The 24,181-nt window shown below is 42.8% G+C and overlaps 1 protein-coding gene across 1 annotated transcript in view; it reads left to right on the forward strand.

The window, feature by feature from the left end:
• The window catches only part of PRKCH (protein kinase C eta), a 225,956-nt gene extending 202,269 nt beyond the window's left edge, over positions 1-23,687 (forward strand). The window contains exons 13-14 of the mRNA XM_032344412.1: positions 20,947-21,090; positions 22,412-23,687. Of these exons, the coding sequence (XP_032200303.1) occupies positions 20,947-21,090; positions 22,412-22,558 (291 nt within the window). The 3' untranslated portion in view covers positions 22,559-23,687. The remainder of the gene's footprint in view (positions 1-20,946; positions 21,091-22,411) is intronic.
• Positions 23,688-24,181: the final 494 nt, after the last annotated feature.

Consider the following 24,181-nt stretch of genomic DNA (forward strand, 5'->3'; position numbering starts at 1 on the left):
CAATATCTGAAGGGTGGTAACAATCCAAGTGTTCATCAAGAGATGAATGGATAAACAAAATGTGGAATATGCATACAATGGGCGATCATTCGCCCTTAAAAAGGAAGGAAATTTTGAGGCATGTTACAACATGATGGATCTGGATTTGGATCCAACTGTGCCTTTTTATTGCTGGTAAGAGTCTCAAGGTCCTGGACTGGGTGTCCATTTTTATGCTAAAAGTTAAAATTATCTGTGGTTTTAGCATATTCATTCTTTAATAGCCATAAACAGTCGCCCTGCCTTCCCAAGAAGTATTTCCTCAACCCCAAGTTGAATAACTATGTGTCCCCCAAAGAAGGATTTTTAAATAAAGAGCAGTGAAGAAGACAGCCGTCTCTGGTGAGCTCTGCCCTGAGCTGCTCCCCTGCTGCCCTATGGGATCCTTTCCTGCAGGCTGGATCCGCCCTTTCCCACCAAGGCAGGAAGGGCCTAGATCTCCAAGCCAACCTTTCACATCCTCTCCCTGAACCACTCAGTGTGGTGAGCCATCCCCCACTTGGCTTCTGAGATTTCCTGATGGCTCTTTTCTTTGGAACATAAGGTTAGCCCTGTTCCTGGAATTGGTGTCTGATAAATATTTTGGTTGCCTTTTTTTCCCCCTTCAAAACAAAATGTTTTCTGAATTCCTTCTTACCTTTTAAACTGGAAGGTATTATTATTTGTAGAAACTGTTTGGATACCCATTTTTGTAGCATACCATAGAATCATGGATGTCAAGGACCCTGTGGCTTGGTATGGTATAATAATGTGAGTCCCCTGACGTGGGGATAAGGGGGTGTTCTTGTCCCCTGTTCCATAGAAAGTGAGTGGTTGAACAGGATGGGCACCGGTGTCGTACCCAACAGAACTCCCAAATCGATGTTACTTTTCGACCATAGTCCTTCCCTTGATCACCTTTACCACCCGCCCCTCAAGGTTGTGAACTTCTGAGTTCTTAGTGTGTGCATGTCCAGGCATTTCATATAGACAGGGCGAGAGGCAGAGGACTTGCCTATGAGGACACTCCCCTGGGGCATAGAACCATCAGGAAGAGGGGAGCTGGAAAAACAGTGTTTAGCCCAGGACTTCTACTTGGGAAAAATTCCCAAATCGTTAACCAGTAATCCTTACAACTAAAAATAACCATCACATACACAAGAAAACTGCAACGGGAAGACTTTTTCTTGCTTGTCCTTCTGTCTCTCATTTCTCATCTTCCCTTTAAATGTGTATGTGAAATGTTCACATGTCCATGCTCTAAAAGCAAAACAGTCCCACCCATTCACGCTTATAGATTATAAAAACTGGCACTACCCACAGACATTAACACAGAAAAGATATATGAAGACACACTTGTGTAAAGGCACTCCGGTTTATGTCTTTAAAGCGGATTTTTAAAGAAGTTTTTCTTTCCCTTAGTTTTAGAATAATACATGCTTTCTGTTGGCTGAGTTTCCTTAACTGGCACTAAATTATCCCCAAATGCTAATAATTGTAACACAGAAGAAAATACGGAGTTTGTTTAGAAGTTTTGTGGTTGCACTGAGTTTTCCCTCATGTAGCTCCAGAGAGAGAGAGAGAGACTGAGACTTGGGGAAGCCCTCATGAGTCCATGGAGCTTACGAAGGGCCTTTCTGTGAAGTGAATCTTCCTTTGTGATACATCATCTCCTGCTGGGGATCACGAGTCTCGGTGCTGACTCAGGTGAAGTCAATGCCCTTGTTTCTGAGATTACACAGGTGGCCAGGTTAAATAAGTGCTGAAAAAAGTTTGTTGTATTCTCCTGAGTCACCTTTGTCCGTTCAGGAGGCATTGTAAACTCAGCATTAGAGGGAGATTACAGAGTGCTTTTGTTCCTAAGCTTTATAGGAACTAAAGTGTGTGTGTGCTTGTGTGGGTTTGATCTGTCCTCACAACTCTCAGATTTCATCATCTGTGCCTTGTCTGCAGGAATTCTGTTTGCCTCTGTGCACGAAGGGAGAATCACAATTAATGCTGGGATCAAGTGTGTCCCGTGTCTGCTGCCAGGCAGTTGATGATAGCAGCATTGAATTTGACCCCCTCCATTTCCCACTCTCCTCCTGGCAGAATTCGAGATGCTGAAGGGAGGCAGTCAGCCTGAAGGAGGCTGAGGAAGTGGAGGAAAAACTAGGACCAGGTAGAGAATCCAACTCTGGATCATTAGAATTGATTTTCCAATACTGTGACGGGGAAAATCCAAAAGAAATTTACTGAAAGATCCTTTAGCAAGAGAGAAGGTTAACATGCAACCAGACAGCGCTTTACTGGGACTAGAGTTCCCATGTGAGGAAATTGAGCTGCTCCACAGCCCTCTTACTGAAACTGCTAGTGCAGTTAACATCTTTCAGAAATGAACCATTTCCTTACGGATAGATCAATGCTAGTGTTGGCAGAAGACAGAAAAACACCAGCACACTGATCCTCCCACAGATTTATTTGGTATTTTTTTATCATAGTTCATGAAAGATACTGTTCTCAGCTTCCCTCCTCCTCCTTTTAGCTCATAAGTTTACTTAGGAATAGAGGTCCTAATGTTTTATTTGTGGCTGTCAGTGTGAAAGAGTTTTTGTTTTGTTTTGGGTTTTTTTTTTCCTTCTTCTTCTTTTTTAAATGGAGTACTAATACCATTTGCCTCTTTAATTTCCATATCTCATCCATGAGGGTAAAGATATCAGAGGTTTTGTAAAAGGAGCATTTCTATGCTCCCTTTTCTATGGGGTGATTTGCTAACAGAGATCTGTGGGTCAGAAGAGCTATCTGTTTTAAGCTGGAAAAATTCTTGTGAATAGAACTAGTATACTTTGTTTTCTTTCATGTGTCCTTTCCAGTTATCAAAGATCAATAATTTTTAGCAGTTGATTGTCAGGTTTGGTTTGGACACCACAGATAATGTGTATCCTATAAAAAGAGGGGTGTTGGCCTAGGTTCATCAGGAGGAAATAAAAGGCACTGTGTCGTGTTCTCTGGAGGACCCTTGTTTAGTACTTGCTTCCTTTAAATAGCTGTATTTTGGGGGAATCACATCTGAAATGAAGAAGTGCTTTGGGCCTGTGGAGTGGCCACAGTGAGTAGAGCTTTCTTTTCCTTTAACACTCAGGAAAGTGGTAAAACCTGCCCCATCAGTCAGGGATGCTTGAGACAGTCATTTGCCAGGCATAAAACCATATTGGCCAACACAAGTGTTGTCACAAGTGCCTGACCTTGGACTTCGATCTCTGGGACTCACCTCTGACCTTTGCCTTTTTTTAAACCAACGTTGTCCTATGACTTGAGACTCAGGGGAAGCTATAATGATTATAAAACACAGGAAAATCAGAGTGTTTGAAGCACTGAAGAGGAGTTATGTAGAAGCCCACAGAAAGGCTGTTGGATTCTAATCACGGACAGCATGAAAAATAGGGCCAACAAACCCACTGTAGATTTTAGCATTGGTTCTGCCCCCTTACGGGAACTGCAACAGGACAGGGCATTTACTCTACTGGCTTTCATGAGGAGAAAATAAAGTACACCGTGTACTGTGTCTCTGGAGAAACTTAAGGAATATTCTGATGTAGGTTAGTTATAAGTAACTTCTCAGTATAGACGTTGATCCGTTGGTATTTTCCAAATGTACTGATGTGCCCCCTTCTTCATGACCAGCCCCAGGAGATTAGCTTGAGCAAGTTTTGTTTCATTTTACTTTTCACAAAGACAAGTCCACACGAGTTGTGGCTTCTCTAGCTGAGGGAGGAGGTACAGTCACCTTCATGTCAGAATGTTAGCTCTTCTCTCCCAGAAATTTTAATGATAAATCTGAAAAGAGACAAAAGGGAAGATAAGACTGTAGAATCCTGTTAACAGCCCATAGTCCACGGAGGCCGTTCGTTGGTCTCCCTTCCCACCTGATGCCATGTAGGGCATCTGGCATCCTTGACAAATCCCAGAAGTTCTTCTTCAGATGTTTCTAGTAAGACCGTCATGCTCTTCCTGGGAAACCCCTTTCTGTCACTTCATGGCATTGAGTATTAAACTTACTTTAATTGCCCTTATAAGCTTATATATGTCCCTTTAATTCCCCCTCCCTGAACATATTTCTTTTATTTAGAAGTGCCTCTTGGCTGCCAACAACTCTTCTGGTATTTGAAAATTTCAACAGTGCCCCTTTATCTTCTTTTCTCCAGTATAAAGACCGCCCAGTTGTTTCAAGTAAAGCAAGGTAGTCAGACTAAAGGATTCTTTAGGTTCAGGACTGGTTTCTCTCCCCCTTCTCTTAGTAACCCCTGGTTCCACGGGCCAGCAAAGGAGGTGTAACGGAAAGCACACAAAGTGCTGTGTATTCTTATTCAAATGAGGTCCTGGATGTTATCCTGTGATTCCTCCTGACCTGTCAGTCCACACTGGTTTCTTTAATCCAGAATCCAAATGAGAAGACTGGTTGCCTTAAGAGGAGGGTTAGCGCAGTGACTGAAAGCAAAGACTTCTAGTGCTAGATATACCTGGGTTTGAATCCCAGCTCTACCACTCCCGAACTGGGTGGCATTGAACAGCTTACAGACTGGACTATTCCTCAGTTTTCCAATCTGTAAAATGGGAATGATAATCAGGGTCCCTATAAATATTACACAGAATGAATTCGAAGCACTTAGGTCAACACCTGCTATAATACAAGAACATATAACATAGATATGTATATAAGGTAGTAATAATGGCTACCACTTATTAAGCTATGGCATTGACAAAAATTGTACCTTTTTAAAATTGATGTATAGGTAACATGCCATATCATGTTAGCTTCAGTTTTATAACAAAGTGACTCAATAATTACATGCATTATGAAATGGTCACTACAATAAACGTAGCTACCATCTGTCACCATACAAAATGATTACAATATTATTGACTATATTCCTTTTCATGCCATGATTTATTTATTTTATAACTGGAAGTTTATACCTGTCAATTTCCTTCACCTATTTTGCCTATCCTCCCCCACTCCACCCACTCACTGGCAACCATCAGTTTATTTTCTGTATTTAGGAGTCTTTTTCTGGTTTTGTTTTGTTTTGTTTTGTTTGGATTCCACATATAAGTGTGTCATACAGCATCTGTCTGACTTGTTATAGTTAGCATAATACATTACTAGGTCCATCCACGTTGTTACTAATGGCAACATCTCATTACTTTTTATGGTTGAGTGATACTTCATTGTATATATACCCCACATCTCTATCCATTCATCTATGGATGGACACTTGGGTTGTTTTCGTATCTTGGCTATTGTCAAAAAATGTGACAATAAACATAGAGATGCATATATCTTTTCAAGTTAGTGTTTTTGTTTTCTTTGGGTAAATATCCAGAGGTGGGATTACTGGATCGTATGGTATTTCCATTTTTAATGTTTCAAGGAACTGCCATACCTTTTTTCATAGTGACTGCACCAATTTGCATTCCCACCAATAGTGCACGAGGGTTCCTTTTTCTCCTCATCCTTGCCAACACTTGTTGCTTCTTGTCTTTTTGACATTAGCCGTTCTGACAGGTGTGAGGTGATAGCTCATTGTGATTTTGATTTTTATTCCCCTGCTGATGAGTGATGTTGTGCATCTTCTCATAGTCTTTTGGCCATCTGTGTGTCTTCCTTGGGAAAATGTCTATCCAGGTCCTCTTCCCATGTTTTTTGTTTGTTTGTTTGTTTTTATTTCTTTTCAGCGTAACAGTATTCATTGTTTTTTGCACCACACCCAGTGCTCCATGCAATCCGTGCCCTCCTTAATACTCACCACCTGGCTCCCCCAACCTCCCACCCCCCCACCCCTTCAAAACCCTCAGGTTGTTTTTCAGAGTCCATAGTCTCTCATGGTTCACCTCCCCTTCCAATTTCCTTCAATCCCTTCTCCTCTCCATCTCCCCATGTCCTCCATGTTATTTGTTATGCTCCACAAATAAGTGAAACCATATGATAATTGACTCTCTCTGCTTGACTTATTTCACTCAGCATAATCTCTTCCAGTCCTGTCCATGTTGCTGCAAAAGTTGGGTACTCATCCTTTCTGATGGAGGCACAATACTCCATAGTGTATATGGACCACATCTTCCTTATCCATTCGTTCATTGAAGGGTATCTTGGTTCTTTCCACAGTTTGGCAACCGTGGCCATTGCTGCTATAAACATTGGGGTACAGATGGCCCTTCTTTTCACTACATCTGTTATCTTTAGGGTAAATACCCAGTAGTGCAATTGCAGGGTCATAGGGAAGCTCTATTTTTAATTTCTTGAGAAATCTCCACCCTGTTCTCCAAAATCTCTGCCCATTTTTTAATCCAATCGTTGGGTTTTTGGTGTTGTCTAAGTTTTGTCTGTATTTTGGATATTAACCCTTTATTGAATATATCATTTGCAAATGGCATCTCCCATTTCGTAAGTTGCCTTTTTGTTTTGTTAATGGTTTCCCTCACTGTGCAAAAGCTTTTTAATTTTGGTGCATTTCTCATAGTTTATTTTTGCTTTTGTTTCCCTTGCCTGAGGAGACATATCCATAAATATGTTGCTAAGGCCGATGTCCAAGAGACGCTGCCTATGTTTTCTTTGAGGAGTTTTATGGTTTCAGATCTCACATTTAGATATTTAAAACATTTTATTTTTATGTGTTAGAAGAAAGTAGTCTAGTTTCATTCTTTTGCATGCAGCTGTCTGGTTTTCCCAACATCATTTATTGAAGAGACTTTGCACATTCATAGTCCTTTGTCATAGATTGACCGTGTAAGTGTGGGATTATTCTTGGGTTCTGTTCTGTTCCATTGATCTCTGTGTCTGTTTTTGTGCCAGTACCATCCTGTTTTTGATTATTGTAGATTTGTAGCATTATTTGAAATCTGGGATTGGGCTGCCTCCATCTCTGTCCTTCTCTCTCAAGATTGCTTTGGCTGTTGAGGGTCTTTTGTGTCCATACAAATTTAAGGATTATTTGACGGTGTAACATGGAATAAATGGAAAGATAATAACAAATAACTGGAAAGATATAACATGCTCATATGTTAGAATTAATGTTGCTGAAATGTCTATATTGCCCAAAGCAATCTACAGATAGAATGTAATCTCTATCAAAACACCAATACTATTGTTCACAAAACGAGAGCAGATAATCCTAGAATATGTACCATTCTTTTTTCCACTCCTACAGCTGCTCCCCGCCCAAATCCGTCTGGATCTGGATCTCTCTGTGCTTTGAGAATGGCCAGGTGGTCTACTGCCATAGGCGTGCAGATCACTAGTTCCAGGCCTGCCTAGTAAACTCCACTCAGACCCAATCTGAACAAGCTAGAACAGCTTTCCTTCTCTTGGCTTTTCCAATATTCCATGGCAACACCAGTCTATATAATAACCTGTACTTGAGAAGATTAGTTTGTTTCCCCAAAGCTATTCAAAAAATACATTGTGTATCCTTCCCACCAGCCTCTAAGCCCCATCCTAGCCTCATCTCAGGTTTAAATATCTGTCGCTGCCTTCTCCTGTGGAAAAGGGACTTAGCAATGCCAAGTCAAAGTTCTGGTGTCTCTCTCCTCCCCTGCTGCCCCAGCAGCTAGTTCACAAGTCCCCTTGTCCCTCTTAACCATGCTCTGGGCTGGCTGGTGCTATCAGGATAGGTCATTCCCAGGTCTGTGCCTCGCCAGTGCAGCTGGCACGAAGGGCTGGAAGGAGGTGGTTGAGGACTGGTCTTCATAAGCAGGCTAGTCTCTGCCTGTTACACTGGTGACAGACCTGGCACACACAGGCATGCATTTTGTTACCCTCCCATCAACTGGACGCCCCTGGTGAGGTTGGCCATCATAGCTGTGAACCCTTCTCCATTCTAGGTCCTGTGTTCTCTCTTGCCCTCCTCTCCCCAGCATTCTCTGTAGAGCCTTAGAATGCCTTCTTCCCATTTCAGAGCATCTCCCTGGAATATTGATGGGATGGCCTGTGGGATGGTTCCTTTCCCTTCTGATTTGCCAGCATTAACGCTTTCTGCTCTTTGGTCTGAAATTGAATGACAGGAGAAGGTCATTTTGTTTGTCCAACAGTCAAATCCAACTATTAGGAGAAAATACAGTGTTTTCTCCCTCCTGGAAGAAAATCTTATTAAACTAATTGGTCTATTTATATACCAGTCGTCTTCCTCTGCAATCAGACAGATTTTGAAAGAGGAAAAAATAGCCATTGCCTACATTTTAATGAGTTTCAAAGTACATTTGGATCCCGTTTTCTCAAGAGACGTTATTATACAGGGTTAGTTTAAAGTCTGTCCTCTGGAACACTCGACTGCTGACAACCAAAGCCTCCTGGGGCACAACAGAGCTTACCAGACATGCGAGTGCTGCCCCCGGCACTGGGTTCACAAAGAAGTTGCCCCAGTGCACCCTTCGTCCTGCACTCAGTATCTCCCTTCTGTTGTTCAAGCAGACACAACGGCAAAACCTGACTGTTACTTGTATTTCTTATTTTAAGATGGTCTCTAGAAATCTTTGCTCTCAGAAAAACTATTTTCCAGAGACCATCCTAACAACCCCACTGTTGGAAACTGTGAAAGCAGAAACAGACCTTGTTGTGTCTTTCTTGGCCACAAAGTCGAGTGGCAGGGAAAGCCAGATGAGCCTCAGGGTCAAGGCTGACGTCAGACTTCACTCTCAGAGGTGTGCCGTCCATGCCTCTGGCTTTAGGTGGAACAGGATGGACCTACAATGGTTTAACAAGATGCTTACTAATGCATTTATTGAGGGCTTGTTTTGTGCCAGGCATTTTCTTGTCATAACAACCTTATGAAGTACAGGAAGATCTCCATTTTATAATTGAGGAATCTGAGGCCCAGAGAAGGTAAGAAATTTGTGCAAGGTCACACAGCTCACTGGTACACGAATACACAGAGTCAAACTGCAGAGCCTAACCAGTTAACCTCTGTGCCCCTCTATCAAAGGAGCTCTTCTGTCCTTTCCTTGGTGTACAGGAGGCTTCCCAGGACATTCTGGTACAAACCTGGCCTATGTTTCACTGGAGAGCTACCTTCAAGAGGACACAAATCTGTTTTCCCCTGTAGACCTACCTTTTCCTCAGCCGTGAAAGAACTGTTAAGCCTCTATGTATCTCTGATTGCTTCGGTAGTGAAATTCCACTTTAATGAGGACCCCCAAAGAAAGACTACGAATTGAATGCATGCATTCTTGACCCCTCTCCTGTCCCCGCTCTCCAGTTACCTTGACACTTACATTCGGGGTGGAAGCAGATTTTCCACCCCGGCCTTCTCACTTACTCTTTGCAGCTTATAAAGCACTTTTATTGACCCTAGAAAACATTCTGCTTCCTTTAGTAAATGTGTCCAGAATCTTTCCTGAAGTCACTTTCTTTTCTTCGTTGGCTGACTTCCTCATTTGGACCACGGTCGGGGAAAAGGTCGGTTGAGGTGAGGCAGGTTTACATATGACCTTAGACATGGACGGATGATTGCTTCAAACATTGTTGGTAACTTGTTCAGCATTTGGGTCCCGTTAGGGACATAAGCAAACAGAGGACGTTTTCTGCAAGAAGGATCATGCTTCACTTCATGGCAGCGGGAATGCAGCATGTAGGGAGAGTCTTGTGCCTGGCCTAGGGCAGCAAGTCCCCCTCCTCCTAACCCGGCACATCTCCAACAGGATACACCGTCAGAGCTTTCAGGACTGGGCTAGTGATAAATGTTCCCTTAACTCCCCATCTTTGTATCTTTGGAGCAGTAGTCATGAAGAGAGGCTAAAGGTTCCTCCTCGCAGTGGTACCCGTCCTGGCTTCTGTTTCATGGTATTCGTCCTTCCTGCCTTTTAAAAAATTTATTTAATTATTTAATAATTATTTAAGTATAGTTGACACACAGTGTTATGGTAGTTTAAGGTGTACAACATAAATGATTTGACAAGTCTCTGTGTTCTGCTCTGCTTGCCACAAGGCGAGCTCTCCTCTGTCACCATACGACACTATTACAATACCACTGATTTGGGTCGCTCTGCTATCTTTTATCACTCTGACTTCTTCGTTCGATATCTCTTGCTACCCTTCACCCATTTTGCCCATCCCCCACAGGACCTCCCCCAATCCCTCACCCCCCAACCCCCTGGGAAACATCAGTTTGTTCTGTTTTTATGGGTCTGTTTCTGCTTTTTGTTTTAATTTTTAGATTCTACATATAATTGAAATCATATGGTATTTGTCTTTCTCTGAGTTCTTTCACTTAGCATAATACCATCTAGGTCCATCCGTGTTGTCGCAATGCTGTCACAAATGGCAAAGGTCTCATTCTTTTTTATGGCTGAGGCATATCTCAATGTACATATATACCACTCCTTACCCATTCACCTCAGTGGCCACTTGGTTGCTTCCATATCTTTGCTGTTGTAAATATTGCTACTATAAACATAGAGGTGGCATCTAGCTTTATGAATTTGTGTTTTTTTGTTTTCTTTGGGTAAATACCCAGAAGTAGAATTATGAGGTGTTATAGTATTTCTATGTTTTTTAAGATTTTATTTACTTATTTATTTGACACAGAGAGAGAGAGAGAGAGACAGAGGGAACACAAGCAGGGGGAGTGACGAGGGAGAAGCAGGCTTCCCGTGGAGAAGGGAGCCCGATGCAAGCCAAGGCTCGATCCAAGAACCCTGAGATCATGACCTCAGCCAAAGGCAGATGCTTAACAACTGAGCCCCCCAGGCATCCCTGGTGTTTCTGTTTTTAACATTTTGAGGAAACTCCATACTGTTTTCCACAGCAGCTGTACCAGTTTACATTCCCGCCAAGAGTATGTGAGCGTTCCTTTCCCCCCACATCCTTATTAACACTTGTTATTTCTTGTGTTTTTTATTCTCATTGTGGTCTTGATTTTCATTTCCCTGATGATTAATGATGTTGAGCATTTATTCATGTGTCTATTGGCCATCTGTAAGTCTTTGGAGAAATGTCTATAAAAGTTCTCAGCTCATTTTTAATTGGATTTTTGGTTTTCTGGTGTTGGGTTGTGTGCATTCTTCTGTAGTTGAGATACTAACCCCTCATTGGATATATCATTTGCAAATATCATCTCCCATTCAGTAGGTTGCCTTTTCATTTTGTTGATGGTTTTTGCCACTGTGCAAAAGCTTTTTATTTTAATACAGTCTCAATGATTTATTTTTGCTTTTGTTTCCCTTGCCTGATGAGACATACCTAGAAAAATATTGTGAAGGCCAGTATCAAAGAGATTACTGCCTATGTTCTCTTCTAGGGGTTTTATGGTTTCAGGTCTGACATTTAGGTCTTTAACCCATTTGTTAGTTCATTTTTGTATATGGTGTAAGAAAGTGGTCTGGTCTCATTCTTCTGCTTGTAGCTATCTAGTATTCCCAGAGCCATTAAAGAGACTGTCTTTTCCCCATTGCATTACCTCTTTGTCATAGATTAATTGACCGTATAAGCATGAGTTTATTTCTGAGCTCTCTATTCTGGCCTTTTGAAGTATGTGTCTGGTTTTGTGTTAGTACCATACCATTTGATAGATTTGCAGCATATCTTGAAATATGTGAATGTGACACTTCAGCTTTGTTGTTCTTTTTTTTTTTTTTTTTAAGATTTATTTATTTATTTATTTGACAGAGAGAGATCACAAGTAGGCAGAGAGGCAGGGAGAGAGAGAGAGAGGAGGAAGCAGGCTCTCTGCCGAGCAGAGAGCCCGATGCGGGACTCTATCCCAGGACCCTGAGATCATGACCTGAGCCGAAGGCAGCGGCTTAACCCACTGAGCCACCCAGGCGCCCCAGCTTTGTTGTTCTTTCTCAAGATGACTTTGGCTATCCAGGGTCTTTTGTGGTTCTGTACAAATTGTAGGATTGTTTGTTTTAGTTCTGTGGGAAAAAATTCTGTTAATATTTTGGTAGGGATTTCACTAAATCTGTAGGTCACTTTGGGTAGTGTTGACAGTTTAACAATATTAGTTCTTCTGATCCATGAGCATGGAATATCTTTCCAGTTGTTTGTGAGGTCTTCAATTTCTTTCATCAATATTTTGTTCATTTCAGAGTACAGGTCCTTGACCTCCTTGGTTAAATTTATTCCTAGTGATTTTATTCTTTTTGATGCAGTACTAAATGGAATTGTTTCCTTAATTTCTCTTTCTGCTACTTTGTTATCAGTATATAGAAATGCCAGCAGGGGTACCTGGGTGGCTCAGTGGGTTAAAGCCTCTGCCTTCAGCTCAGGTCATGATCCCAGGGTCCTGGGATCGAGCCCCACATTGGGTTCTCTGCTCAGCAGGGGGCCTGCTCCTCTTCTCTCTCTGCCTACTTGTGATCTCTGTCAAATCAATAAATAAAATCATTGAAAAAAAAAAAGAAATGCCAACGGATTTCTGTGTGTTAATTTTGCATCCTACGATTTTACTGAATTTATTATTTTTCATAGGCTTTTTTTGGTGGAGTCTTCAAGATTTCCTATAGGTAGTAACATGTCATCTGCAAATATTAACAGTTTAACCTCTTCCTTGACAATTTAAATGCCTTTTATTTCTTTTTCTTGATAATTGCTGCCACTGGAATTTTCAGTACTATGCTGAATGAAAGTGGTGAGAGTGGACATCCTTGTCTTGTTCCTGATCTTAGAGGAAAAGCTCTCATTTTTTCCCTACTGACTTACATTAGCTGAGGGTTTCTTATATGTGGCCTTTATTTTGTTAAGGCATGTTCCCTCTAGCCCCACTTTGTTGAGAGTTTTTATCATGATCATATGTTGAATTTTGTCAGATGCTTTCTCTGCATCTACTGAGATAAGATTTTTTTCATTTTGTTAATTGATTTGCAAATATTAACCCATCAGTACATCTCCAGAATAATTCCACTCAATCGTGGTGAATGATCTTTTTAGTGGATTGTTGAATGCAGTTTGCTAATATTTTGTTGAGGACTTTTGCTTCTGTGTTCATCAGGGATATTGGCCTATAGTTCTCTTTTTCTGTACTCTCTAGTCTGGTTACGGTATCTGCATAATGCTGGCCTCATAGGATGTATTTGGAAGCTTTCCTTCATTTTATGGAATAGTTTGAGAAGAATAGATATAAAATTTTCTTTAAATGTATGGTAGAATTCATGTGCGAAACCACCTGGTCCTGGACTTTTGTTCATTGGGAGTTTTTTGACTACTAGTTCAATTTCATTAGTAGTAATTGGTCTGTTCAGATTTTCTATTCCTGATTCAGTTTTGGAAGATTATATGTTTCTAGGAATTTACCCATTTCTTCTAAGTTGTCCAGTCTGTTGGCAAATAATTTTTTTGTAGTAGTCTCTTACAATTCTTTGTATTTCTATGGTGTCAGTTGTGACTTCTCTCTTGTTTCTGATTTTTGGGGGTCCTCTTTTTTTCTTAAGGAGTCTAGCTAAAGGTTTATTGATTTTGTTTATCTTTTGAAAGAGCCAGCTCTTGGTTTCTTTGATCTTTCCTATTGTTTTTATAGTCTATGTTTTATTTATTTCTGCTCTAATTATTTCTTTCCTTCTACTAACTTCAGGCCTTGTTCTTCCTTTTCTAGTTCCTTTAGGTATAAGTTTAAATAGTTTGAGATTTTTCTTGTTTCTTTTTTTTTTTTTTTCTTGTTTCTTAAAGTAGGCCTGTATTTTTAGAAATTTTCCTCTTGAAACTGCTTATGCTGTGGCTCAAAGATTTTGTTCTACTGTATTTTTATTTATCTTCAGGTTTTTTTTTTTTATTCTTATATGCTTAGTAGCATGTTACTTAGCTTGACATGTTTGTGTTTTTTCCATTTTTTTTTCTTATGATTGATTTCTAGTTTCATACTGTTGTGGTCAGAAAAGATGTAGGAAGGATTTCAATCTTCTTAAATTTATTGAGATTTGTTTTGTGGCCTAGTGATCTATCTTAGGGAATAGTCTCTGTGCACCTGAAAAGAATGTATTCTGTTGTCTGAAAAGAGTGTATTCTGTTGTTTTGAGATGGAATGTTTTATTTTATCTGTTAAGTCCATCTGGTCTAATGTGTCATTCCTTGTTTTATTATTTATTTTCTGAATGGATGATCTACCCATTGACATAAGTGGGGTGTTACAGTTCCCTACTCTTATGGTATAACTGTTAATTTATCCCTATGTATAGGTTTTGGTGTGAGGCTCATATAACATCCTAAATATACAGCAGTCCATATTCAGTTGATGGTCACTTAAGTTCAAAAATAACTCTTTTTTTTTTCTTAATTCTTGGATATCAGGCCTTTATCTATAATGTCATTTGCAAGTATCTTCTCCCATTCTGTGAGTTTTCTCTTAGTTTTCTTGACTGTTTCCTTCGCTGTACAGAAGCTTTTTATCTTGATGAAGATCCAGAAGTTCATTTTTGCTTTTGTTTCCCTTGCCTTTGGAGACATCACATCATTAGCCATTGGGGAAATACAGATCAAAGCCACTATGAGAAACCACCTTCACCAGTTAGAATGGCAAAAATTAATAAAATAGGAAACAACAAAAGTTGGCAAGGATGTGGGGAAAGGGGAACTCTCCTACACTGTTGGTGGGAATGCAAGCTGGTACAGCCACTCTGGAAAACAGTATGGAGGTTCCTCAAGGTGTTAAAAATAAAGCTACCCTATGCCCCAACAATTGCACTACTAGGTATTTACCCCAAAGATACAGATGTAGTGAAAAGAAGGGCCATATGCACCCCAGTGTTCAAAGCAGCAATGTCCACAATAGCCAAGGAATTGAGATGCCCTTCAACAGGTGAATGGATAAAGAAGATGTGATACATATATACAGTGGATATATACAGTGGAATATTATTCAGCCATCAGAAAAGATGAACACCCACTATTTGCATCAACATGGATGGAACTGGAGCAGGCTATGCTAGGTGAAGTAAGACAAGCAGAGAAAGACGATTATCATATGGTTTCACTCATGTAGAACATAAGCAATAGCACGGAGGACCATGGGAGAAGAGAGGGAAATCTGAAGGGGGAGAAATCAGAGAGGGAGATGACCATGAGAGGCTATGGACCCCAGGAAACAAACTGAGGGTATCAGAGGGCAGGAAGCTGGGGCGATGGGGTAACAGGGTGATGGATATTAAGAAAGGCACATGTTGTGATGAGCATGGGGTGTTATATGCAACTAATGAGTCACTAAACACTGCATCAGAAACTAATGATGTACTATACAGTGGCTAACTGAACATGATAAAAAATAGGACTATTTATTTGAAAGAGAGAAAGCAAGAGACAGAGCACAAGTGGAGAGCGGGAGAGAGGGGGAGAGGGAGAGGCACACTCCCCATTAAGCAGGGAGCCCACTGTGGGGCTCAATCCCAAGACCCTGTTATCATGACTTGAGCCAAAGGCAGACACTTAACTGACTGGGCTACCCAGGCACCCCAGTTCAAACATATTCTAAAAAAATTTTTTTACTCCCCATTCCATGTTTTATGTATATCACATGTTTTATGTAGTCACATTTTATATTTTTTATTTATAATTTTCTTCTAATTATGGCCTTTTCTTTTGCACTTAAAAAAGTCCCTTTAAGGGGCACCTGGGTGGTTTAGTGGTTAAAGCCTCTGCCATCGGCTCAGGTCATCATGATCCCAGAGTCTGGGGATCGAGCCCCGCATCGGGCTCTCTGCTTAGCAGGGAGCCTGCTTCCTCCTCTCTCTCTGCCTGTCTCTCTGCCTACTTGTGATCTCTGTCTGTCAAATAAATAAATAAAAAATCTTAAAAAAAAAAAAAGTCCCTTGAACATTTCTTGTAAGGCCAGTTCAATGTTGATGAACTTCTTGAACCTCTGTTTGGGAAATTCTTTGTCTCCAATTCTGAATGGTAATCTTGCTGTTTAAAGTATTCTTGGTTTTAGGTTTTTACCTCAGCACTTTGCAGGCCAGAAGAGAGTAGCATGATATATGTAAAGTTTCTGCTAAAAAACCAACTGATACCCTCATGGGGTTTCCCTTATAAGTAACTAGCTGCTTCTCTCTTGCTGCTTTTAAAATTCTCTATCTTTAATCCTTGACATTTTAATTACGTGTCATAATGTGAGCCTCCTTAGGTTCATCTTATTTGCAGTACTCATTGATTCCTGGAACTGGATGTCTGGGTTTTTCCCCAGGTTAGGGAAGTTTTCAGCTATCACTTCTTCAAATAAGTTTCTGTCTCTCTCTCTCGCTCTCTCTCTCTCGCTTCTCTTCTTCTGGGACCTCATAGTGCGAATGTTTGTTTGCTTGACGCTGTCTAAGAGATCCCTTACTTTGTCATTTTTAAAGATTCTTTTTTATTATTTGCTGTTCAGTTTGCTATCTATCATTTGCTAGATCACTGATCCATTCTTCTGCATCTGCTAATGGACTATTGATCCCTCTCATGTACTTTCCCTTTATTATATTTTTCAGCTGATTCTTTTTTATATTTTCTGTTTCTTTGTTGAAATCCTCATTTCATCCATTCTTTTCTTCAGTCCAGTGAAAATCTCTATATTACTTTAAACTCTTTATCAGCATATTGCTTATCTCCATTTCATTTAGTTCTTTTTTTGAGGTTTTTGTCCCACTCTTTCATTTGGAACATATTCCTCTGTTTCATTTTGCTTGACTTTCCGTTAATTTTTATGAATTAAGCAGAATAGCTACTTCTCCTAGAGCTGAAGGGATGGTCTGTTGTAGGGTTGTCCCCCTATAGACTATGTGTACCTGGTGACTTTGGTTCACTGGAGAGGCTAGGGTGGGCTGGGAGTCCTGGGGCACCCTGCTGGGATGGCAGGAGTTGAAGTGGGTTTGGACTGACAGTCCTGTGGCTCTTTATGCAGAGGGTGCCCTGGCAGGACAGCTGGCATGGGCTGGGGCCCTCCCAGAGAGCAGAAGGCACTCTAGCAGGATAGCTGAAGCTGGTGCAAGCCAGGGAGTCCCCAAGTATTTGGCACAATAGGCACTTGTAGCCAAGGCTGTTGCTGCCCAAGGTGCTCTAACAGGGGGGCCCTGGTTGGGCTGCTGGAACAGAGTTAGAAGGTCCCAGAGCACTTTGTACTAGGGGGGCCCTAGCAAGTCATCTGGAGGCAAAGTGGTGTGGCCTGGAGTGTCTCAGGTATGGTGTGCTGTGTCACCTTGGTAGGAAATCTGGAACTGTCGTGAGTGCTGACCACAAGTGCCCTGGGGGCTGCCTTGCTGGGGCCACCCCGGACCAAGGGCTGGGGGTTCACTGAGGTGTCAGGCTCACTAGGGCACTGGACCTTGCTCCTCTCCATGCTACCAAGGTGGAAGGGGACTGCACTCATAATACTCGCCAGCCCCTCCAGCCTGGAGAAATTCCTAGCACGTCTCCTGCCATTTGTCAAGCTTCTAGGGCTGAATGCTTTATATTCTAGTTGTACTCTTAAGTGATTTTTTTCTGTGCTCCAGGGCAATTGAATCTACTCAAAGTCTCTCAATACTATTCCTCCCCACTTCGGTTTGCAATATTGAGTGTTTCCTTTATGAGCATGTTATCATGTCTCCATCTAGCTTATGTTGTGCAGAAGCTGTTCGGTCAGCCCCCAGTTCCTCTCCAGGGAGAACTGCTTTATAAAATAGGTGTAGATTTGATATGTCCAGGGATGAGGTGAGTGTGGGGTCTTCCTAGGTTGCCATCTTGAACCAGAAGCCCTACGCTGGCTTTTCTGTCCCTGTGCCAGGGCTCAGAACCATGCAGTCAGTGAGTGAAGCCTACTAGCCGTGAGGCAGTGTGGAGTGGTGGGGCATGTGGCTGACCAGGGATCATATGCTCCATCTGAAAAAGCAGCCACTGCTGGACTCTAGGCCCTGTATATCAACCAGTGCAAGTTTAGTGTTCTAGAATATTCTATTTTCCAAGAGAAAGTGGAAAACTTGACTCTTAAATGACATTTCCTAGTTTTTAAATATTTGACAAGTAATTAAAGTTATTTTAAAACATGCTGTGTGAGCCAAATAAGATGTCTGAGGCCTGGGGCTGGTCTTACTTCTATACTCTCTCTCCTTTTCCCTAGTCTTGCCTGCCTTACCAGCTTCATCTCTTACCCTCTCTCCAAATGTTGCTATCTCAGACAGATCTCTAATCCTTGCCTGCACCCTGGATTTACTTGACTAGTCATTTCCATGGGGATGTCTGCACACTTCAAATGCAAAGCTGAGCTCAGCCTCCCAGCTCTGCGCCCTGTCAGGTCTTGAGAAATGCTGGATGTTTTTGTTCCATTCCCCCAAACGACTGCTATTACTAATGTTACTGCTTCTGTGGTTAATGCTACCAGTAATCTATTGCCCTTTTTTTTGTTACTGATGTCTGTTATCCAGTACCAACCCTCCAGCAGTCAGCCAGAGCAGACCGTGTGACCCTGCCCTCCAGCTCACCCTCACTGCAAGGCCAGCCAGTGGGGATTGTGTTCCTTCTTCTTCCACAAGCCCTCTAGGACTTGCTCCTGTTTTTTCCCCTCCACTAACGAGAAACCTTGCTCGTTTCTGATCTTGTCCAGTCCTCTCAGCTATTTTCTCCACCTCTAAACTGTCCACCCACCACCGATAATCTTATCTCCTCCTTCGGGACATACCCAGTACACTGTGGCTGGAGCCTCACTCACCTCTCTCTAGGACTCCAGTGGCTCCCATGGGCTAGCCCTTCCGGCACTCCACCCCTCCCCTGGCTCCCCAACCATCCCCACGTGCCAGTCACAGCACACTGTATGTTCCTCTGCACCTGTGCTGGCTTTTGGGCACGACTGTCTTCATCCTTCAGGCCTGTGTTCATTCCCTTCATCCCCCTCCTCTCGTCAAGTGCCACCAAGGAGTCGTGACCAGCCCCTCCTCAAAGCCGCCATGCCTTCTCTTTTCATTTCACCCAGCTGTGATTGCCACAAAGCTTCCTGGCCTCTTCCCCCTTCACTCGATCAGCTCCTTCGGGGATGGGCACTGTCTTTGCCATCTCTGTCCCCACAATGGCTGGTACACAGCCTTGCATGCACTAGACACCACGTAAACCTTTGTAAATAGATCCCCCTTTTATACTGGAGAAGGGCTGTGTCTAACGGGCTCAGAACAAGATATTAAAAGTCAAAACTAAACTGTCTGGTTATTCAGAAGGACCTATCAGAACCCAAGAGAAGGTATCAGGCTAGTGAAAGGGTTATTCTGATGGTCTCCATTTCCAGGAATGCAGCGTTTAGAGGAAGAACAGCCGTGATTTGGTCTCCTTTCCCTCACGTCCAGTGCCTCTCCACAGTGCCCCTTGGAAGTCTGGCTTCAGTGCCAGAGGCAAAGAAAAATGGACAAAGTCTGCTGGACACTGGGTTTCTGCCACTCCGGTGGCAAGAGCCAGGCACTGTTCCTTTTGCCCAGAAGAACAAGTTGTACCCGCACACTCACAAGATGTCCTCTGCTCTCCTCATTGGCAGGCCTGGGAATTTCCCACAAGCCACTGGGGTCTGTTCTACCATCCTTGTACTCTGAGGTTTTCTGCAGCATTGTTTGTTAATTAGCTCTTAGAATAGATGTCTGTTCCATTAAGGATTGCATCCCCGTGCTTGTTTCTCTTGTGTACATATTTCCCCCTTCCTTTCTGAGTGCACAGACTGATCCAAGAGAACCTAGGCAGCCTGAACGCCTTGCTCTCACAGAACTGAGCTAAATGCTTGGACCTGTGCCGCTCTGAAAGCCCCTCAGACTTTCGGGCTGCATCTCTACTCCAGCCCCACCTATGGCCCTGAATTCTTTGTCCGTAGGAGGGAGGAAAAGCTGTTAAATCCCACTGCATTTTTTCTTGGCTCCCTTGGAGGGCTGTTCAGCATGTTCTGAGGTCTCTCCTGTCAGTTACGCGTAGAGAGTTCTGCAGCCTTCTCCACACCCCAGGGTCACCAGTGGAGGCTTTGCAGCTCTGGACCCCTGGCCAGGCCGGGATGCCGCCTCCCAACACTGCCTTCAACCACAGGGGCTTTTTATTTACTCTGAATATTCCACAGCAGAGCGAGATCTTTTCTCTTGTTCTCACAGATCAAACTTGGTTAAAAATAACTTGATTTAAACTTTACCACAAAACTTCTTAATCCAAGGCCATTTTTACTTTGAATTATTATTTTAAATCAGCTTGAGTGTCTTTAAAATTGAAAAATCACATTGTGGCCCTGAAAAGCAAGTTATCCTTGCGAATCCTTGGTTTGGACAGGATCAAAACACCTTATGGGCCTTTTTGTCAAAGACTATTTTGTTCCAAATATCCTGATAGGAGCTCAGCCTAAGGAAAGTTACCTGATTGGTATATATACAGAGGATTTATCTACACACATTGCTTAAGTGATCTATGTAGGAAGCTTCTCAGTCATTCACCGTTTCAAAATAGAAGGGTAGGAGAAGAGAGCACCTTTGTTGCATAAAGAAAAGTGGCCAACTTTGGGTTTTTTTACTCTTGCAGCTTCTTCCCACAGATCTTCAAAATAATGACCCTCACTCTTCTCTCTGTGGTCTTGTCAGAGAGTAGGAACCCTGGCCGGCTGGTCAGGTCCTCAGAAAATGGCACAGCTGTTCTTAAAAGTAGCCCTATTCATAAGCTGTGGGCTGTCGGCAACTGCAGTGTTGGAGAAAGGCACACTATTTTATAAAGAGTTTTTCTTTAAAAGGGAAAGAAAAATACATGGTATTTACAGTGAAGAAAACTGGACCCTTCAGCTTTATTTTAGTGGCCACGTCTGAAATGGAAGTGGCAAAGGCCATAAATACACACAAGCAATTGCACCTTTCAGGGATGACTCATGCTGGCGGTGCCCATAATGGAAAATTCAGCCAGTTAAGCAAGATCAGCCAGAAAGCCTCACACAGGCTCCTCTGCCAGGGCTGATGTCTACCATCTTGTGACCTAATTGTTGCATGTTATTGAATGATCGACTCTCTTTCTTCCCCTCTCAGTTCATGACCAAGAACCCCACCATGCGCCTGGGCAGCCTTACGCAGGGTGGAGAGCATGCCATCTTGAGACATCCTTTCTTTAAGGAAATCGACTGGGCCCAGCTGAACCATCGCCAAGTAGAACCACCTTTCAGACCCAGAATCGTAAGTATTTAAGACCATCAGAGTAGACTTTCCTCTTTCTTAAAATGTCTCCATGTTCTACAAAATCTGTTGTCCCCTATGGAAGAACCGAACCAGAAGTTCAGCCTCACCCCTGCAAGGTGGGCTCACCCAAGAGGAGGCTGGCCCTTGAGGCAGCCTCTCTCTCCTTCCAGGTTACTTCTCTCAAATTTTTCACCTCTTGCTTGCTCTGGAATCCATTCTCCCTTAACCTAAACTTTCTGGAGCATAAAAGACCTAAAACTTTCTAGGTTTCCCCAAAAGAGTGGGGCTGAGAAATTCATCGTTCTTAAAGTTTCCTCACACTCCCCCAGTACCTTTCCCAAGCCCTCAAGGCAGTAGAAAAGGCATGAAATGCTACCCATCTCACTGAACCTGGCTCCTTGGCTTGGACAGCCTGGGTCTGGATCAGCTACTGCTGCCCAGAGCTCAGGCCAAATCCCTTTTGACTCGAGAAATACCGGGCATGCCAGGGGTACCTTCCCAAGCAAGGTAGCTGAGGGGGCACTCCTGAGGGTGGTCTAGCTCTGGCTTTGGGTCGAGAGATCCACAGTGGAGAAAGCAGAAACATACCTTCAACTTAGACCTCTCATTTTTCTTACCTAACAATGGCAGAAGTGAGCTTTCCAGCATTAGTTTATAAAGATGTAAAATATCAACATTTCCAAACATACAGCCAGCTTAATCTGTAACAGCCCCCAAGGTTGGGCACCAGGCACCCAGCCGTCAAGCCACTTCCTTTACCAGGCCTCCCCTGCCAATGCCTCAGGTAGGAGGGAAGGCTTTGCCAGCAAGACAACGGGAAGCCAACTGGTGAGTAAAGCAAGAGGCAGTTGCTTCCTAAACTCTGTGCTTCCACGTCTTTCAAGAAAATCTCTTCACACCTAGAGTCCTGTGTATAAGCAATTGGTGAGGCAAGTGTGAACTTACACTCTGTTGACAACCAAGTGTGTGTGTCCCTCAGTAGAGCCCGTTGAGAAGAGGCACTTTGGTGAAATGCCAACTAAAGGGTGATTGAGAGGGCTGGATCAGGTGACCAAAGTAATTGCTTTGCCTCCTGGCCTGAGGCAGCCTTCTCAGCAAGATTTCTGTGGGGTTAGTGAAGTGGGGGTTCCCAAATGCCCATAACAATACATGGCACAGCAGAGTTACTACAATGCCCTTAGTCCTAATGGTCCTAACTGTAAATACTGCGGCTCCCAGGGCCGCAGAGCCCTTCTGACCTCCCTGGAGAGGGTGGAGGCCCAGGGAAGAGGAGAAAGCCTCCTGTGCCTAAAATCTGACCCTTGTTTCCTTTTGACAGAAATCCCGAGAAGATGTCAGTAATTTCGACCCTGACTTCATTAAGGAAGAGCCAGTTTTAACCCCAATTGATGAGGGACATCTTCCTATGATTAACCAGGATGAATTTAGAAACTTTTCCTTTGTGTCTCCAGAATTGCAACCTTAGCCTTATGGGGAATGAAAGGCATGATATGAGAATCACAAGCAGATCCAGACTTTCCAGGAATTTCCTTTGTGGGGCATTCCCCAGTATCAGCCTTAGAACAAGAACCTTACCTTCAGAGTGCAGGTGGAAAACTCTGAAGGACAGAACTTCAGGAGGTCAGCTCTTTCAAGTCCTCATGAAGACAGGGTGCTAGAAAGAGTGGATACCGAAATGAGATTTCATGAAGAAGTATACTGCTCAACCTAGGAGTTTCCATGTTTCCTCTGGGCTTGGGATATTAGAAGGAACCAACACAAGAGAAGGTGTGAAGAATCAACTCGATCCTAGAGATTCTGAGCCAACCGGCTTTTCACTTCAACAGGCAAATCAAGACTTGGTCTGGGCCACTCTGTGCTCTTCTTAAGCCAGTGAGCACTGGATACCAGCAGACTGCAAGAAGTCTGTAAATGCTAGTGAAGAATTTGAAGGTAAGGAAATGAATGGCTTTCCAAGCAGAATGATTTACTCTGAAGAAACAAAACTCACAGCATAAAGCCCTGTCTTGAAAACAGATGCTGGGCAACCAGACAACTGTTCCAGCTTATTCTCTTATCCTCACTTGAACGGATATTTATTGAGTGCCCAGTGAGACGGTGCCATGTGCCCGGCTAGTGTAAACAGATTCGTGTGCACTGAACGTTCATGCTCCGGACCACTTATGTACCTGAATGGTGTTTGCATTCTGTGAAATGCCTCTCCATGTTGCATATATCATGCTTCTTTGTCTCCACATAACTTTGTCCACAGAAGAGGGCTCGCTGCCACAAGGGCAGCTGTCTACGCAAACAGCAGGTGAGCCAGGGGCTTGCTGCCCAAGGACTTGTGAAAGCTCAGCGTGGGATGACGTGTTGATCCCGCACCATACTCAGTGAAGAATCGCACGCCACTCATGTCAGTGGCCAGACTTATGGCTTACACATTAGCAGGTTATTTAAGTTATATTTTAAGAGACAAAAATGTTTGGTATGCATTTTAATAATTAGAAATGACTCTTACAAACAGGACATTTACCGAAGGACCTTAGAATATGTACTCATATGCAGCTGGAGAATTTTGTCTGTATGGAAATAAATGCATTTTGTAGCAAAAGCAAACTTTCTGTTTAGGATGATTTGTCCCATCCCCACTAGGACATGAGATATCTAAAAGGTTTTGAGCAGAATGGCTAGAACTCCTAAAGCAAATTCCTGGAAAGCTGATAGAACCTGTGTCTCCCTAAGCGGACTTGACCTCTTACTGCCTGGAACTTCTGTTCTGACTCAGGGTACTGACTGCTAAGCTGTGCCGCGACAGAGCAGTCCTCTGTCTCAGTGCCTCAGCACAACGTTGATTTCTCAGTCGCATAAAACATAGTGCAAGTTCAGTGGCCCTCTTGGATCTCATAAATATGCTGTCTGGAAAATACAGCCTCTAAGATTGCCACAGCAAGGAAGAAAGAGGGAGGAGGTGCTTAACTACATCTCCAAGAAGGATACGCTGCATCACTTCTGCACACAAAGATTGGCCAGAACATGGCCTCTGTTTACAAACCCAGTGCAGAATTACAGAGCAACCAAAGGGTATCTAGCCACTATTGAAAATCTC

Source organism: Mustela erminea, chromosome 5 (genome assembly GCF_009829155.1).
Source record: "Mustela erminea isolate mMusErm1 chromosome 5, mMusErm1.Pri, whole genome shotgun sequence".
Lineage (NCBI taxonomy): Eukaryota > Metazoa > Chordata > Mammalia > Carnivora > Mustelidae > Mustela > Mustela erminea.